Source organism: Notolabrus celidotus, chromosome 20 (assembly GCF_009762535.1).
Source record: "Notolabrus celidotus isolate fNotCel1 chromosome 20, fNotCel1.pri, whole genome shotgun sequence".
Lineage (NCBI taxonomy): Eukaryota > Metazoa > Chordata > Actinopteri > Labriformes > Labridae > Notolabrus > Notolabrus celidotus.
This window is the reverse complement of record NC_048291.1, coordinates 14,935,826-14,955,320: the sequence shown is the minus strand read 5'-3', so window position 1 is coordinate 14,955,320 and position 19,495 is coordinate 14,935,826. Positions and strand designations below refer to the sequence as shown.

The following is a 19,495-nucleotide window of genomic DNA, read 5'->3' as shown; positions in this document are numbered from 1 at the left end:
TATGTATTAAAACATGAACCAGCAGTCAAGCTCAATAAATCACCTTTTTATATAATGTGCACAAAGAGTGAATTTTTATTGCTATATGTGTAAGATTTGATTTAGGATGCAATAGGGTATAAAAAAAACCCAAATAGTATGCGTAAATATGTCAGAAACACAATCCAAATCAGGAATATTGCATGGTGAATGTTGGCCTATACGGAATAAGCATATTGGTGCATAAAAACAAATATTGATCTCTTACTATTTATCTGTATACCTACTAATTAGTAGGAGTTGGAGAAAACAGAAAAGTAGAATGAATCTATAACAGCCTTTAAAACCTGAACATAAATTGAATAAGAAAAAAATGCAAACCAAAAAGAGGGGGATATTATAGTAAAGGATTTATTTTCTAATTTAAAATGTGTTTCTTTGTAGCTCATTATTTTACTTTACATTGAAAGGCTCTACCGGAAGCAGCCTCCGCTGTATCCTGACAGATTGTTGCTGGGTGTAGATATCTTGGTGGTGCTCTGGGAGTGCTCACACACTGAGCGCAAGTGATGGGAGACAAACTCCGTCCCTGAAGCGCGTGACGCTCACCTGCCGATATTTTTTTAATACATTTTTGTGATTTTTCTTTCTTTTCATATCAGGTTTTTTCTTCACTTTAAAGAAAAAAATATTTACTCTGCGCTCTGAGCAGATTTGGAGTTGCAGCAGGAGGTGAACGTGCGCCACACAGTTTATGACTTTTCCATGTTCACTATATTCTGTGTTTTGTGGAAGGATTTGAGTCATGGTAGAGGAGTGATGCGCCTGTGCCAAAATGCCTGTTAACTGGAATATAACTTTTTCACGGCGGTCCTATGGAATATAGTCCGATTCTACACAGCCTACATGTTGTGCCATCATCCCACGTGAAAAACAAACTCTTCGTCTTCTGCATAATGCTGACCCTTTGGGTGTATATGATTTATTGTTGTGTTGGCTACTGCTCCACGATGCCAAATGGAGCGTACGGCTCGGGGAACAGACACGATAACGAGGTAGAAGTTGACAATCAGGAGTCTTCTCTCAGGGCGTCCAGGGACTTACTGAATAACGAGAACGATTTGGACAGCAGAGGAGAGGACTGGGATGAAATTAAAGGCGAAGCGAAGGCGTTGGATGATAATGCCATGTCAGGTTTCTTCAATGAGTCGGAAAGTAAAAAGTTGCCCCAGGCGATCATCATCGGGGTGAAGAAAGGAGGGACCCGGGCGCTGCTGGAGTTTCTGCGCCTGCATCCGGACATCAGAGCGGTGGGAGCAGAGCCGCACTTCTTCGACCGCAACTACGACAAGGGGCTGGAGTGGTACAGGTATCTACCTCATTTGTTGTTATGAAACGTGACCAAAAACAATGTCAACTGGGGTCTGCTGGTCATCATTTATATTTATTCAATATAAACTGCCATGGTGCCAATTGCTGAAAGGCACATAGACTCTTAATCATAACTCAAATCCGGAATATAAAATGTGTAATCATGCTCTGACTATCACACTCCTCGTTTGAAATGATAAACAGGCTATAAAACAGTAATCAAATCAGTAATAGGTGTAATAAAATTACAAATCACTTCTCAACATGTGGTTGTGACAGGCTGAACAAATAGCTCAGTTTACACTTTAAATAGAGACTTTGCCCCCTAAAGTTTACTCTCATTTCCCCATTAACTGATATGATATAACAGCTATTAAATGCATTCATGAGAAGTGGTTTAGGCATATAATATATTGTCTGTACCAGCAAAAGAGGTGTGGAACTAATCTGTGAAATCAAGTTATATTTTACCAAGTTCCCTGGGAGGTCATCATGTGTTCAAGCTGAGATGAATTAGAGCATAGAAAGTAGGAAAATATAGCAATGATTTTGTGCAGTGCATCATATGACCATGCTGGTAGATTATGGCTGATTAGTAGACTAGACTTTTGAAGTCAAGTTTTTGAAGCAGGGTTTGATTGTGCAGAGACTTGCTATTCATTTATTTCTATTATTCTTGGAAAAAAAACTAAGGCGTACTTTAAATCCCTCTTGTAAGCTCATTATTAAACCAGAGACCAAATCTGTTCACAGTTTGACATTGATTACCTTGATTATTGATTTTTTTTCCACAAGTTTATGCTTAAGGCCTGAGGCTACGCAACAACAAAACAAGATTTCTGAATAACAAACAAATTGGTAGTAAGTAGTTACAATGTACTGCATATTGCTATTGATTGAGTAGAGAGCAATACAGAGAATGCATAAGTATAACAGCAGCTGCAATCACAATAATACTCAAACAGCATTCCCACATTTCTAAAAAAGACTTAGACTCGTACTTTTCAACTTCTCCATCATAAAAATCTACAAAGCACAATCGATTTTCCTGCTTGTTTGCCCGACCTTCACTCTGACTTCGCAGAATTTTTCTCCATCTGTCTTTGGATCCAGACTCATCAAGGTTTTCTAGCAGAGAGGGGCAGCAGGTAGAAAACGATGACTTGAATTCTAGATGCACTTCAAAGAAACAGCCCTTTGGTTTATGGTTTTGGAGTCAGCAAGTTACATCATGCCGGCATCCTTGAGCAGGCAAGATTTTAATCCAAGATTATAAATTCTGGGGTATTGATCAGCAGCAGCAGTTTTGTTTTTTTATCTTCAGTTTGAGTAGGCTTCAATGTCAAAGGCAGACATCAGAAATCCAGGGCTGCTTACATCTTTAGCACCCTTTAACGTAACATTTCATTGTCTTCTCTGCCATGGCAACTGTTGTCCTTGTACCATATGTGTCAGTATGCAAGTTCTTTACTATTGACTCAGCTGCAAAGTTACGCAAATTGCTTCTCTTAGTGGAAATAAACAAACCCACTTTTTTCTAGGAAATTATTGATCTTTTATGTTCCCAAAAACCTCCCTGGAAATGCTTCGCCAGTCAGTGCTTTACATCAGAGCAAGCACATTGTTAATAGGAGATAATAAGAGATTCTGCTGTTTCAAGTGTCCATCTGACTGATCCGAGGGATTAAGAGGCAATGTCAAAGGATCGAGACACTGTTTCAAAGCTGGCTCCATAGAGATACAATAGGGGAAGCCAAGCATTGTTCAAAGGACTTCTCGCTAAAGCTCCTTTAAGAATTTCCGGACAGGTTTGGGGCATTTTAAAATGATCAGTCTGTGAAGAGAGGCCTTTTGTCTGTCTCGAAAGACTGAGCAACAAGAATAAAATTTAATGAAGACTTTTAACTAATTCAAATGAGTATTCCTGCTGGTTTGACAATGAACAGGTGATGCTTGTGTTGGCAAGCATCACCTCAACCAAGCTCTTGGTTGTGAAAGAGCACCATCTAAAAAGAACGACAAGTTCTCATTAAAGATGAAAAAGTTTAAATATTATTGAGCTGAAGCAGAGGATATAATTGAGACCTGACAACCACTTCTTCAGAGTGGTGATAGATTACTCATCACACAGACAGTTGATGTGGGAATGTGTGTCATCTTAAAACATAATGAAGGCTTCTTTTCCCATAGAGGTGAGCTGGCTAATTAAAACTGCTTGGCTTGAGTTGTCACAGTAAGAGCACTGTGCCACAGGTTGACCCCTTACAGCAGGGCACCCTGACATTGAGTCAGTGCTTAATGATCATTTAGCAGTGCTCTTAAAACTTCTTGCCTGGTTTTGTGTGTCTTCTCGAAAACTGTGCCTGCTAGTCAATGTAATAAATCTGTCCCTGTAAGACCTCTGGCAGGCTTCCGTTGCAGCCTAAAATGCTTAATGATGCAGCTTTTTTAAAAATGTTGACGCAAGGTGCAATTTAAAGGCTTTTAAAAAATGTTTTGCCTGTGTAGCATATCATTAATTTAATGCAAGCATCTGGGACAAACACTCTTATAGAGCTATTTATTGGCTGAGTGAGATCTCTTTGCAACATTTTCTGTCAGGACATCAATCAAATGTGTACAAACAGAATGAAATCATCGTAGTACATTGCAATACAAACTGGCAATCCTGTGCTGCATTCCAATCTGTATTCACAAAGAGAATCTACATGTGGTTTATAATGTTTATGCTTTTACAGCTGAACCTGTGTTCCAAAATGAAGCCAATGTAGAAGTGCAAATCTGCTTTGCCCATTTTCAGAGCAGAATAAAGAATGTTTATACCTTGAATCTACACTGTAGTATACACAGTAGGTTGGTGTATTCCTGTACCTATGCAGAAGCTTACACACATGCCGTAAAATTAACTTTTTAACTCATCTGCCATTGGCTAGTGACTTCTGAAATTGTACCGGCCAAAAATATTTTACACCGGCCAAATAAAAAATCATGCCTTATTTGATTTAAAATAATTACCATACGTTTTATCATGAAAATCCAATTCAAGCATCACTTAAAGAATGCTTAAGTGTTCCTTGGTGTGTTTGCGACACAAGCTGCAGCTCATGGTGTGTTTTGTCGGGTCGTAAGTCAGCCAGGACCGAGGTTGGCCAGCCTCGTCAATTTTCCGGTTTTCTTTGAAGCGTCGTACAGTGACATTGCTCCATATAGCTGTCTGTTCCTCTTCTTTTCGTCTCCTGCCTCTTTGTTTATCCTTTTTGTGTCTTGTTGCCACATCTTCCTCGAAACGCTCTTCCTGACGTGCTTCTTCAAGCAAAGGGAATGAATAGAACTCCAGTAGCTGACGTCACGCCATTTCCGACGTACCAAATCACAACACAAGTACAGCGCACCGCGAGGGTCAAAATAGCCTGACAGTCAGCAGAAATGGGCATATGAAAGTATGAAAATAAACCTCACATGCAATACAAAATTTTCCATCGGCCACTGGCAGTTGTGTGTTTTTGTTTTATACGCCAAACTAATTTTTTACCCACGATTGGCGCTTGGCTGGTGTTAATTTTATGCCCTGCTTACACATGTGGCCTGGCGTTCAACTCCACAAACATGTAACAACGCGTTGAAACACAGCAGACTGTAAGCTCTATGATTGGTCTGCTGGGTAGCATCGTAATATCCTGTATTTACAACAGTTCTATTATCTATTATCACAATGGCCGTACATTAAATCTCCTCTCTTTTCTTCTTTGTAATAACTCCAGCTGGTCAACATTTATCAGCTCCTACTCCAACATTGTATGCTTGGATAAAACCCTTAGAATCGCATTGGTTCCTTTTCACAAGCAGAAGAACATAGCAGAATCAGAAACTCGGGATATGACTAGCATAGAACTATGCATAGAGTATTGCAGAGCAAACACACTCCAGTGCACAAGTATGTTGTTGTGCTTATGGTAGTGCTGGTCATTGCAGTGTAGCTATGGCGTAGAGTCAACACAGAAGTATAAACCAGGCTTTTAACATGTTTGCAGCCTGTTATATATATAAAAAAGAGACCGTGTCCATGTTTCATACAGTCTCTAACTGTATTCACACATGCACAGAACTCCAAAATCTTCCTCAAAACTTGTTTCAAAAATGTTTGTTTTTCTGTTTTGGGGTGGGCTCCATTTATGAATGCAAACAGCTGTAATTTTCTGCCTGACTTTTTCTGCCAGTGAAATTTCTGTGTGACGTTGGGGTGAGCTGATGTGAGAGCGTTGCAGTAAATCATTAGGAAAATTCACAGTGAGTGAGCACGTGGGCAGATGACGTTTACATCATGTGACCAATGCAAACCCAGAAAAGTGACACGTAACAGGATGAATAAAACCAACCATCACATTGTTGCGTCATCCACAGTTAAGCACTGTTGCTATCGCAGTGTGCTTTTGATGTCATGTCCTGCCTCATGACAGACATATTCCCCCTTTCACCAACCCGCTTGTCTGGCAGGGGAGACTTCCTGCTGGGAGGGATGACAGTGAAGGAGCAGCTTCAGAAAATTCAGGAGGCACAGCTTCTGAAACATTTTTTGAATTTTAGGAGTTTATATGTGAAAGAGGCCTTTGTGTTCTACTCATCTTTTTTGGTGCTGTGCAAAAATCGATGTGAAGAGACAGGGTAACTTTCTCATTGTTGTAACATCAGTAACAGAGCCTGAATGTTTGAAGCACAGGCTGTGATTGGTCAGTCGACATAAAAACAGACACAATAATAAACCATATCCTCTGATTAGGGATGTACATTTTAAGTATTTTCCATGATCGATTTTTGGAAATGTTAACGATCAATTATCGATTAATTGATAAGAAAAAACATTATTATTCTTACGTCAAAAACAATGCCAAATACGTTGTTTTCCTCCTAAATTTTATTTTCTACAGCAACAAAATGCAAATAACTGATGGGATTGAATACGGGTAACATGTTTGACACGCAGAATATCAACGATCAGGCTCATTAAAATATTCTCCGCGGACATAATCTTATAAAGTGAAGGCTCATAATACTGACAGAAAAGTACTTCAGACTCACAGTGTCCAGTTTTGTCTACTCGTTCTTATTGAGAAAAATAAACATGTGTGTAAGGTCAGATGTCAGCCAGGAGCGCAACCGGGTCATAATCAGGAGAAAGCTCAGACGGCTCTGATGTTGCTGATCTGCAAACGTAGCGTACCAGAATTTCCCACCTGTTTGTTGCCTTTGTATCCAAAGGTGGGAAATTTCCTGTTTAAAGCTGTCAACCTTTGTGTCCGTGTCGTTGTTGGCAGCAGTTGTGTATTGATCCTCTTTTAAAAAGCGCACGTGGAGACCTGACGTGCAGCCGCAGCCGCCAGCTGAGCGTCTCCGCTGTGCGCAACACCTTAAGCTGCTGATTCACATTGAAACATGCTTTAAACTTAAAACACCTCCCTGATAGATGAGTGTAATATGAGACCACATGATGTTTGTTCCACGTGATGGAAAATTGATAACAAAAATGTGTGTTTCGAGTAATTTCTTAACAATCAATTAATCGATAATCGATTAATTGTGGTCATCCCTACCTCTGATGTTTATATCTTTGCAGATCTTAATGGATCAATATTTGAATGTTAAAAGAATGATGGTGATGTACATTTCGACACCCTTGGGGGAAATAGGTCGACAGGCCAAATATAGGATTAGTTGAATTTGTGTCAAACCCAAAAGTCTTCCCTCCAATATGGCAGCATCCTATAGAGATTGATAACAGAGCATTTTTATATCAAGTCTGGCTGAATAAAACTTTTCATCCTGCTCTCCGATGTCCTGTTTGAAGTCTTTATGATGAGCTAAGAGCTCCAGGCCTGATGAAGATGTCTGTTGATTTGTTGTCCCATATGTTTCACTCCAGTGCCCCCAGACTATGATGGTTTGTGGGAGCCAGGGGAGAGGAGCGGTCCACTGGGTGGGCTTATCTGCTCCTGTGGTGGTATTGAGTTGTGCCCACAGCATTTATCTTCTGTGATTGGTGTGTCCATCCTGCTGGAGGTCTGCTGAACCATCCTGTGGGAGCCCCACATTGAGGAGAGGCCCCCCGAGCACAGCAGGACCCCAACCACAAAGCAGCACATTTTGGGCAGGAAAAGAGGAGGATTGTGCATGCTTACACACAGACAACTCCTTGGCCCCTCCTTTTTTAACAGCATCCCAATTTCCGAATGCAAGTCTTATTTTGGCATGTTAACTCTTAATCTACTGCACAAATCAAGCCCCTCTGTATAAAGTGGGTGTGAATTAATTGCAGTTTTCCTCTCGAGGTTCCATATATAGAACAATAAGTGACTGTCTTATAACTCACTGAGGGTGTCAGAGAAGATGGTCTAATCCTCCTCAGAGCCCCGGGGAGGCTTACTGCAGGCCAGTGGCAGATAGAGGGCAGTAAATTTAAAGTGAGTCTTTAGAAAGTGCAACAGAATTATAGAGCTCAATGAAAGGGGATGCTGGAGAACCCCTGAGGTCTGCATTAACCCTGACAATAAAGGAGCAGACAATTAGTGTGAAACATGTTTTCTCTGCCTTCACTTTGTATGCAAATGTGCTCAGAAGGGTGAAAGTGCCCTTTGACGAAGCCCAGCAGGGGGTTCATCAGAAAGAGCATTCATTGGAACTGGCCCAAGAAAAGACTCAAACACTACACTTAAGCTTTTTAGCCTGAAAGTTGACTTTCAGAGATCTCTGTGTGGAAAGTTGTGTTTCCCAAGAGTAGGTTCAGTTGAGTCCACGGTGGCATTTTGCTTACTCGACACTTTTACCTCTTTGCAAAGGACACAGGGGGATTGGTGAAAGTGAGAAAGCTCTCGATATAGGTATCCCCACGCTTAAACTAATGCGTCAGCACTCTGACAGGAAAAGGAGGGAAGACTGTTGATAATGAGATGCTTCAAAGACCAAAAAAATCACATATGCTTGCTGTTGTTTCAAACATTCCTAAAATATTTCCAGAAACCATACTACCTTGCACTTTAAAACTTTAGGTGCTGCTAAGGAAAAATAGTTCATGTTATTTCTTTACCTCCAATTGACTAACATGATGCAAGCTTTCCAAGAATCAGTCTGCTTGATTGTCAATACTGGTAATGTGTACCTCCTCTCTTTTCTGGAGATTGAAGATTTAATTTGCTGCAACAACCCCCTGGGCTTTAGCTTGAGGCAATTTGTCAAACCACAGCACTTATTACAGCACTTTAGAAACACCGAAACAAAACAAGTTCACTCCATTTTATCCCCTTGAGTTGTTGACTTCCTCATCTCTGCCTTTTGTAGTATCTTCAGAGAGAATGTGTTGTTTCCTGCCTCTGTCTTTTTCTCCTCAGCTGAGACTGCCTGACAGCAAGTCAGAGCAACTATAGAAAGCACCAATCTGGCCCAGCCATCTTTGTTTTGCTTCTTTGAAGTCTTGTTTGCTTTTGCAGATGCTCTCAGACCAGTGTGCGTCTGTGGGGAATTATCTAATTGTAGCAACCACCACATGCAGGGGAGACATAAATTACATGCAGAGAACGGGTTTTCTTATCTCTTTACACATAAAGTCTGACATCATCATAGGTGTGTTTTACCACAGAACAAAACACACAAATCATGATAACGCATTAAAACCCCAAATATCACTGGAATGTGCTTTGTATTGTTCTTTTCCTAAAGAGCAGGAGATGAACATTGTCTTTTCTATTTCTCATCCTTGTCAAAACCTGGAGCACATTTTAACCACAACTCAACCCTCCCTCTGACAGTTAGGTAAGATGTATGGTAGTACCTAAAGCAGCTCAAGTCCACTGCTTTGAACTCAGATGAGAAGCAGGCTTCAAAGTTGTTGGAAGCTCACTTTTTTACTGACTCCTCACCTCCAGACTTGTTGTCTTCGGCCTTACATAAGCACTTGGTTCCCAGTCTGAGCACTGACTTATGCCTGGTCCGTCACTCATATGTCAGAAAAGCATAGATTGATCAGTACTCTCATCTATTTTGACTTCTTATTAAGGTATCATAAAGTTGTTACATTCTTCTTTGTAAGTTAAAAAAATTACACAGTTGAGTAGCACTGTATTAATTTGTCATGCAAAATTCTTAAAAACTTGTAAATCACTTTGCTAAGTGCTCAAAGTTGCACTTTGATTTGCATGAAAAGTGCAGTACAATGAAGCTTGGTTGATTGATGGACCACTACACCTCTGTAATATACATTAAGGATGAGGCGTTAGAGGCAGGCAGTGTATAATAAGCTACATTTAAGATAATGGGTGGCCGATACCATCCTCAGGCCACCACTAGAGACACTCCTGCAACATATTGCAGACTAACTTCAGTGTTTGCATTTCTTTTTTATTGCTGAGACAGGCTTTTCTTGTAAGCTCTTGATCAAAGAAACATATTCTAGCTCACAACGACTTACATTTTGAATCATTTAGTCACACCTGTCTATTATTCTCCTCAGGTGGTCATCCAAAATAAGAATCAGACAACATTTTACAATAAAACACCTGGCAACAAGACTTAGATGGATCACACTATTTGGCAATGAACCTCACCTCTCGGATACCAGCTTCATTGTGTATTACAGATCCTAATGACTCTTCAATCACTCTCACAAAGAGTGTAGAATAATCTAGCAAGATTATCAATTTATATTTTTCAAGCATCACCTCCTTGATGTAAAAAGTGCTTGCTGGTTCTATAAACAGCCTGACTGTCAGAGTGGTTATGTGTTAATGCAAGGCTGACAGTTGTGTGAGGGAAGCCAGGATTGCTCACACACTGTCCCCCCTGCTCCTCTTTTCAAACTGGGCCTGTCTCCATCAGACAGCCAGGTGGCCTTGAGTTCTGCATACTGACAGTAATAACACAGGATAGGGGGTAAGGCATATTCTGCACTATCATTGCTGTTTAGGAATGCTGTTGAGATACTGAATCCTGCTCAACGTCATAATGAAAGGTCCTGAGTGCAGAGAATAATGACAATGACTTTCACACGTACAATAAGACGGGCTGCAATGACCAAAGAGCGACTCTCCTGAAGATACTTTCCTTTTTGATTTCTGTCTGGAACTCATCTCACAGTGTATCTGTCTGATTATTATAAGTGGCTGCATACCACCACCTCTCCTCCCCTCATCTTTGAGAACAGGAACAATTCCCACAGTAGCTCACCTCTCTAAGAGCTGCAGTGTAAGATAAGAGCCCATCATGACATTAGATAATGCTGTGGCTTTTTTATAAGTCAGTCTTTTGTCACTGTGGTCTGAAAGCTGAAATATAGTTGCAAATTAGAGTCAGTCAAGCATTATAGTGCTGGATACTAAAAAAAGTAAGCCTCACTGGAGTTTTCTCAACCGTCCTTGTCCCTCTCTGTCATGAACTTATTACTGAGGGCATCATCCTGCAGCTGAGCACATAGCCACACACAGCTACGTTGTAATTCCTACCTTTGAACCTGCTACCTGATAACAGTGAACGTAAACACGGCACCAGATTTCAAACGCTGTCTCGCCAGCAGCCTGTTTAATGGACACACCTGACTGCCCAGCAGACAAAACACAGGGAAAATTACAACAACACATCAGTCCTGGATTAATATCTCTCTAGGTTGCAGCAGGGGTTAGGTATCCTGTGCTGCATGAAAGCTGCAGACGCAGCGTTTAAAGTGGGCTGTGACTTGAAACTTCAGTAGGCTTCTGGGTCAGAGGGGTCGAGCCTGCTGTCCCAAACCTCCAGCAGTGCACCTGATTCCATCTAATCCTCTCTTCGCTCCTTCCACTCCTGCCTCTCTTGCTTTATCTCATTCACAAACAGTCTTCCTCTCCGTTATCTCCTCAACCCTGCTGCTCTCATGCAAGTTGAAAAGGACAGGTTAGAGGGCAGAGGATGTTTATGTGTTGGCACAGCCATTACTATAGGTTTATTTTTAGTTCACTAATTAAAAGTAGAAACTCTCTTAAGCTTAGGCTGCTTACTTTTTGACTTTGGAAATGCATTACCAGCACACTTAGATGTTACACCTTTAGAGTAAAACAGTGTTTTTAGCTTCACAAAGTTAAAGTGAAATATTCAAAATTCATGAAAGGGCAAAAAGTCATCCCACTGTGGCTCGATTCCAGACATAGGACTACTTTTTGTTGTCTTGAAGCTCAATGATGATGCCTTTGCATGGCTGATTGATAGATGGGGATGCACTGAAACCTATTGGTTCCAGGCAACATTGTTTATTAAGCAGAACAAATGTGAAAGCTTGCTACATCTGCCCCCTAAGGCACCGCTCTCACTCCCTGCTCAGTCAGAGATGTTCTCCCCTGCTCTGTCTCTGCAAGGATGAATAATGCATGTTCTTCTCACACAGATTGTTTTGCTCAGGGACTAAGTGGAAAGTTTGATTGGTAGTAAGTTTTTGTGTCCCTCGAGGCCCCCAGGAAAGGCCTACAGCGCTGTGCTTGTGCGTATCCAAGAAATGCTAGGGATAATTGCAGAGGGCTCTGATAGAGTTGTTTGTGTCTCTCATACCTATACCTTGAGTAGGTGTGAGTTTTTTTCCACTCCATACTATAGTGGATAAGGCTCTAAGCGAGAATAAAAGTGGGTTAAATGTGAAAGACCTAAGGCCTCCGTGGAAAAGCAAATAGGAGCAGGTGACATTAGGTTGTGTTTGTGTGGCGCTAATGAGGTATGGGTGATGCCTACGTTTCCCATAATCACTGAGGCTTTTTCCCAGTGCTCAGTGCAGGGAAATCCTGCAGACCATTTTTCTGCTCGTTTCCACCACATAAATTTGTAAGATGAAAGCTGCTGGGTTTTGGCGTGGGGTATTGTGGCTCTTTGAGCGAGTACCAACAGATGGTTGGAAATTATTGTAATCACTTTAACGACACTTTGACTGACAGCATGAGGCACATTGGGGATTGATGCACATCACTATTTTAACCTTCCTTATATTCTGCAGAAGGAGATTATATCTGCACACTGCTCTTACTTTTTTACTATTTATTGTACTACATTGAGATATATTCCCCTTGTAGAGGACTGCACAGACCACAATGTAAGCTTGATGTAGTTAATAAATAAATCTGTTGAATGCAGGAGCGAAGCATGTGAATCCATTTCCCTGCTACTAGGCAAGGCAAGAATACATGGACTGATGTGGTGTTCCCCAGAAAATATTGAGCGGCTCTCCAACACACCTATATAAGAAATACTGCACAGGCACGCTCTGTATACATGCAGTTATACATATATTATTCATAGTGTGGAATCATTAATAGCTAGGAGAGAGTTTAAACTTGTATATACCTGTGTTCTTAGTTTCAAAAGGAAATAGAAAACACAATATTCTATTCCGAACTCAATACACCTGCTATACATGCTAAAATTCTCTACTCAATAATGGTACACTTTAGTGTCCCTGGAAGAGGAGAGTTGATTCACCCCTTAGAATATTCTGTAAAGTCTGCTCTCTGTGGTTTTGTAGAATTAGATTGCATGCGTACACATACTTTTAAAATGCAGTTTAATACAACCTAAACCTTCAAAGTATTTCATATAGAATGTTGCATGGAGGTGAGTTGACACCACTTTAACTCCAACTACAGTCATGGCCAAAAGTTTTGAGAATGACACAACTATTAATTTTCACAAAGTCTGCTGCTTCAGTTTTTATAATGGCAATTGCATGTACTCAAGAATGTTATGAGGAGTGATCAGCTCAACTGCAATTAATTGCAAAGTCCCTCTTTGCCTTGAAAATTAACTTTATCACCAAAAACACATTTCCAATGCATTTCAGCCCTGCCACAAAAGGACCAGCTAACATAATTTCAATGACACACAGGTGTCACACACATTAACACAGGTGTGGGTGTTGATGAGGACAAGGCTGGCGATCAATCTGTCATGATTGAGTGACTGGACACTTAAAAGGAAGATGGTGCATGACACCCATTGTCCCTCATCTGTTAGCCATGGTTACCTGCAAGGAAACACGTGCAGCCATCATTGCATTGCACAAAAAGGGCCTAACAGGGAAGTTTATAGCAGCGAGTAAGATTGCACCTCAGTCAACCGTCTATCGAATTAATCAAGAACTTCAAGGAGAGAGGTTCAATTGTTGCCAACAGGCTCCAGGGCGCCCAAGAAAGTCCAGCAAGCGCCAAGACCGTCTCCTGAAGGTGTTACAGCTGCGGGATCGGGCCACCACCAGTGCAGGAGCTTGCTCAGGAATGGCAGCAGGCAGGTGTGAGTGCATCTGCATGCACAGTGAGGCGAAGACTTTTGGAGGAAGGCCTGATGTCAAGGAGGGCAGCAAAGAAGCCACTTCTCTCCAGTAAAAACATCAGGGACAGACTGATATCCTGCAGAAGGTACAGGGACTGGACTGCTGAGGACTGGGGTAAAGTCATTTCTCTGATGAATCCCCCTTTCCGATTGTTTGGGGCATCTGGAGGAAGGCTTGTTCGGAGGAAGACGAGGGTGAGCGCTACCATCAGTCCTGTCTCTTGCAACAGTGAAGCATCCTGAGACCATTCATGTGTGGGGTTGCTTTTCGGTCAAGGGAGTGGGCTCTCTCACAATCTTGCCTAAAACACAGCCATGAATAAAGAATGGTACCAGAACGTCCTCCGAGAGCAACTTCTCCCAACCATCCAAGGGCAGTTTGGTGATGAAGAATGCCTTTTCCAGCATGATGGAGCACCTTGCCATAAAGCAAAAGTCATAACTAAATGGCTCGGGGAACAAAACATTAAGATTTTGGGCCCTTGGCCAGGAAACTCCCCAGATCTTAATCCCATTGAGAACTTGTGGTCAATCCTCAAGAGGCGGGTGGACAATCAAAAACCCACAAATTCTGACAAACTCCAAGCATTGATTATGCAAGAATGGACTGCCATCAGTCAGGATTTGGTCCAGAAGTTGATTGACAGCATGCCAGGGAGAATTGCAGAGGTCTTGAAAAAGAAGGGTCAACACTGCAAATATTGACTTATTGCATGAATTCTGTGTAATTCTCAATAAAATCTTTTGATACTTATGAAATACTTCTAATTGTATTTCATTATACCATAGAAACATCTGACAAAAACACCTAAAAACCCTGAAGCAGCAGACTTTGTGAAAATGTAATATTTGTGTCATTCTCAAAACTTTGGCCATGACTGTACATTTTCATATAGATTTTACTATAACTTCTAAATCCTTAATACCTAAAAATGCACTGTTTTTAATTTCATTCAATTTAATTTGAGTTTATTTGAGTTTATTAGGACAATGCACATTAATCAACATTTCAACAGTATGCCTCAATGTAAATATGCCGAAATTAGCACAATAGCTAAATTTCATCCATAGTCCTAAGGCAGGTACTCACATAAAACATGAAACAACAAGTTTTAAAACTACAGGATGTCACAAACAGTTAACAGGACACTACATGAACTGACTTACAAACAGATTTTACATACAAAACGTTTGTGACATTATAAAACAGGATGGAAGGTGAGTCCAAAGCCCCCGCAAACGGGCATCAAGTGAGAAAACAGATTATTCATGTGTGCATGACTGGTTTGTTTTTAACCAATGTTTAACTGTCTTTTTAAAGGTACCATAGTTCTCAAGCTCCCTAATGTGAGCTGGTAGTTTGTTCCAGGACTGAAAATCTTTACCAGTATAAACAGACATTAATATAGTAACTTGATTGTATAGGTTGCAGAGGGTAGGTTTCACCTGTGCTATATACCAAGCAAAAGAAAATGTACCAAGTACTGTTTTTACTTTGTTGCCTCTGTGTGTTCTATGTGTCGATGCTGTCAAGGGATGTTGGTTGTTGGAAACATGATATGATATGGTATGATTAAAAGCAACACAATAGTTGCAAGTACATTGATATAATATGCTAAATAACTACTGCCGGGAGATTTATAAAAACAGGCCATGAGATATTCCTAAATGTATCAAAAAGGTAAACTGTATTCATGAGGGATTTTCCAAGCAACTAGTTTCCTGGTTGTTTCAACATAAATTTAATCCATGCAAGTGGTTAGTCTAAATGTCAGAAAACACCCATAATGCGGTCAAAATAGAGCATAATTAACAAACATGGATCCCCATTTCTGAAGGCAAATTATGTCAAACTGGTTTGCAGAATGTGGCTAACATTAGCAGAGCTAGCACCACCAGCTTTCAATCCTCCATGCGGATTCACATCCACATGTCAACGCTGGTGACACACTTCTCCTGTTAGATAGTGATATTCCAGTTTAACTAGATACAGCCTTCTTACAGCTTGTTCTTGTTTTCTAGAGAAAAATACTGCCAAACTTTGCCACACAGGATGGCACATGTTCACGTGAATAATTACATTTTGTATTCACAATGAAAAAAGTATGCAGGTGACTTCTTCCACACTCTCATAAAATGAATGCCTAAAGTTGCATTCAGCTGCGCAGGAGTTTGTGGTATTGCGTTCACCACTTGAATGTCTTCATGGATTAACTACTTACCAGCGACTCTGATCGTCTCGGCTACATATCTCTCTCTGTCTCTCTCCAGAGACAAGCCAGCCATCCAGCCAGCCAGCCAACAAGGCAGTCAACCAGTTTCTAATGCTCCAGCGTGTTTGGCTTAGTCCTAATCCCTCTTGGCTTACTTTAGCCATTATCCAGGCAGGGCTGCAGTTAACAGGCTATATTATGATCAACCAGAGCCATCCAGGGTCAAGATGAATATGAGGTTATGGGAATTGACAGCTTCAAAGCTTTGCATTTTCTCTTAAGGAATGCAAGGCCTCTCCAGATCTTAAAATTTTCCACCAAATCACTGACAAACATGAGGAGAAAGAGGAAATCACAGTCGTCTGTCTTGGCCTGACATTAAGAAGCACAATACCGCCTATACATAGTTAAACCATCCTTTGTATAATGTAATGAAGGTGTGGAATATTTCAATGGGGGGATTGTGGGGTTTGAAAGAGGATTGAGGTCTTAAGGTAGATTAAATGCAGCAGCAGGAGATGAATGTCTTCCTTCAGGGTCTACATTTATAACATGTCATGGACTGTGTGTTGTGCTGGCATGCGATCACAGATTATTGAACAGACTCCTGCTCTATCCACCAGTTCCTATCACTTGAGAACACTCACCTACTCTGTTAATGTTATCCACGATTGTTTCCTTAATGATGATTGACTAGCTCCGACCTGACATTACTTAAAACCAGATTTGTAGCCTCTGTGTCACTGTTAATCACATATTCACGAATGGGAACTTTCTTTTGGCTGTTAGCTTTAAACATGCTGGCATTGCAGAGATGAATGCAATATATAGTGCATGTATTGACTGATGTGTTGGTGTCTTTTGCAGGGAACTGATGCCAAAGTCTGCAGACGGCCAGTTGACCATGGAGAAGACCCCCAGCTACTATGTCACCAAGGAAGTCCCAGCTCGAATCTACACCATGTCTAAAGACACAAAGCTGATTGTAGTTGTCCGGGATCCTGTCACCCGGGCGATTTCAGACTACACCCAGACTCGCTCCAAGAAGCCAGACATTCCTTCTTTCGAGAGCCTGACGTTCAAAAACATGTCAGCGGGTTTGATCGACACCACATGGAGCGCTGTTCAAATCGGCATGTATGCTAAGCACCTTGAGCGCTGGCTCCAGTACTTCCCCATGGAGCAGCTGTTGTTTGTTAGCGGAGAGCGTCTGATTAGCGACCCCGCAGGTGAGATGGCTCGTGTCCAGGACTTTCTCGGGCTCAGGAGGGTAGTCACGGAGAAGTATTTCCACTTTAACCCGGCTAAAGGCTTTCCATGCCTTAAGAGACCCGAGGGGACCAGCAAGCCTCACTGCCTGGGCAAAACCAAAGGCAGGACCCATCCTAATATTGACCCAGAGGTGGTGCAGAAGCTGAGAGACTTTTATAAACCCTTTAACAGCAAGTTTTACCACATGACAGGCCATGACTTTGGCTGGGATTAAGAACCAAACCTGGCCCGTGTTTTTTACAATTCTATGACTCTGGAGATATTGTTATACAGTGTATGTACAGTATTTGGTGGATGTGTAAAATTTCAGAAGTCTATTTTATGATAATTTATTGCAATGATATTAACTCACTAAGCTGCCTAACCAGGTTAACCCATGATGCATAAGAGACGTTTGGTTCCAGTTATAATTCTCATCAGGTACATGAACATTTTTCTAAAAGCACAATGTTTTTACGGGTATTTCATGCAGGGTCCATATCCCTTTTTTCCACAGTGGGAAATTTTATGGCTCCATTTGGATAACCAACTCTGCTTTCTTTACTTTTCCAAATGCCTCTTTAGCTTCACCTTTAACTGAATGAGATCCAACTTTACAAACAACTGGTAATATCCCCTTAACATTTGCTTGACCCTCAGAGGTCTGTGGACCCACTCAGTCAGGTCGATGCAGGCTTCAGCTGATCCAGTGCCACTCGGCAGGTGGATCAATACAGTAATAGCTCCTCATCATGTCAATTAGACCTGAGTGATGGCACTGCCTTGATCTCTTGAGCATTTCAATAAAGCATGGATCCATTAATGGCAGTTAGCTTATGGTTGACCCTTGGGCCAACTTCAAGTTAACATAATAACACAAATTTCCACTGCAATATTTCAGCTTAACCACCATTTCATACCGTTTCTACAAAGGAATGCTGTTTAGGATCCAACAGCGAGTTCAGGCACTATACTTTCGGGATGTTTTTATCCATTTTCCAAAAACCTGCTGCTCTGGCTCCACAACACCTAATCATTTATTGCACTTCCCAAAAAGAACCCATATGACTGAATCCCATTCATTGATTAATACTGAAATGTCTTTCATGGACCATCTTGTACAACTTGTTTTTATTCAGACAGTTGATGCTAGGTGTGTTAATGAAGCAACAAGTGAAAGATCACTTCATTACAGAAGCATTTCTCCACATCTTTGTTGATTACTTGCAGTTGTAGCTGAAGAGGAGTTGAAATAACCAACCTTGAGCCAAAAATGTCTCATCAAATTTCCCAATCGGTTGAGTTTTATTCAACCTTCACAAACAAGCATCGCCCACATTTTAACAGACGTCATTCCACAATGACGTGCTGCAACCCTGCTGTTGTAGAGGCACTATTTTTGCTGTATGCATCACTTTACACACATGAAAATGAAGCAGGTTCGACTGAGAAGTTGAATAAAAATGCAGTCATGTTGTTTTTATGAAGTAAGAAATAAATGTTTTATCAAAATGAAAAACTGCGTCTCATCTTTTAGTCAAAAAAATAAAACACTTTTACTGTGTTCACTAGGTATTTTTAAGTTTATTTTTTTGCTTGGTTAAAAAGATTGACTCGTGTCACTCTTCACTCACCTCCCCACCTCACCTGTGTTGATTTCTGGAGCCCTGCAGGGAGAGGTGTACTTCTGTGTCTAATTAACCATGTTGCACATCATTGGACTAACGGCTAATTAACTACTTTTAGCTTTCGTTGCCGCCCTGCCTCTTGGTGCCACACATGAGACCTATCAGAGCTCTGTTGCCATGACCTTCACAAACACACAACACAGAGTCAGGTTTCTCATCGAGAGAAGTGACATATAAAAAAACACCAGCATTCCTGTATGTCCCAGGGTGATAATTCACACACCACAGTGTTAAGTGAGGTGAGGTTTCACAGCCACTGTTTAAACGACTTTAGGTAGAAATAAAAATGAGGTACCTTTCTTGTGTGTTTTTAAGCTATGACCTGAAAAGAAGGTCATCTTGATGAAGATTAATGTTATGCTGATGATACAATTATACATTTCCGACTTACAGCCTTGCACAGTTTTATTTTTTTGCACAATACACAAATCTGTCCACAGAGTGGTGTGAAATAACTTGTTCTATCCTGGAATGAGATTTGGTGGATTTTTTTTTATTTACGAAATGCCCTTTTTTTCTTTTTTAAATGAACACACACATTAAAATCTTAACTGATATTTATGACATATTCAGTCTCAGTGATGCAACCCATTGGTTTTGAATTTTTAAGGGTTTTGAAGCCTATCTACGCAACATTGGAAATGCTGACTATGGCCTCTTTGCTAACAACTC

At 40.9% G+C, this 19,495-nt stretch overlaps 1 protein-coding gene across 1 annotated transcript; it reads left to right on the top strand.

Moving 5' to 3' along the window:
* Window positions 1-481: 481 nt before the first annotated feature.
* Window positions 482-17,473, top strand: hs3st3b1a (heparan sulfate (glucosamine) 3-O-sulfotransferase 3B1a). The gene is made up of 2 exons (XM_034711658.1): window positions 482-1,348; window positions 16,752-17,473. Exons 1-2 carry the CDS (start codon window positions 855-857, stop codon window positions 17,368-17,370), a joined length of 1,113 nt encoding a protein of 370 aa, XP_034567549.1. The 5' UTR covers window positions 482-854; the 3' UTR covers window positions 17,371-17,473.
* Window positions 17,474-19,495: the final 2,022 nt, after the last annotated feature.

Bases quoted from the DNA above. Each gene is read 5' to 3' on its own strand.
- hs3st3b1a (XM_034711658.1), top strand. From the start codon at position 855: ATGGAATATAGTCCGATTCTACACAGCCTACATGTTGTGCCATCATCC. The intron at 1,349-16,751 runs GTATCTACCTCA...TGTCTTTTGCAG, and splicing joins AAGGGGCTGGAGTGGTACAG to GGAACTGATGCCAAAGTCTG.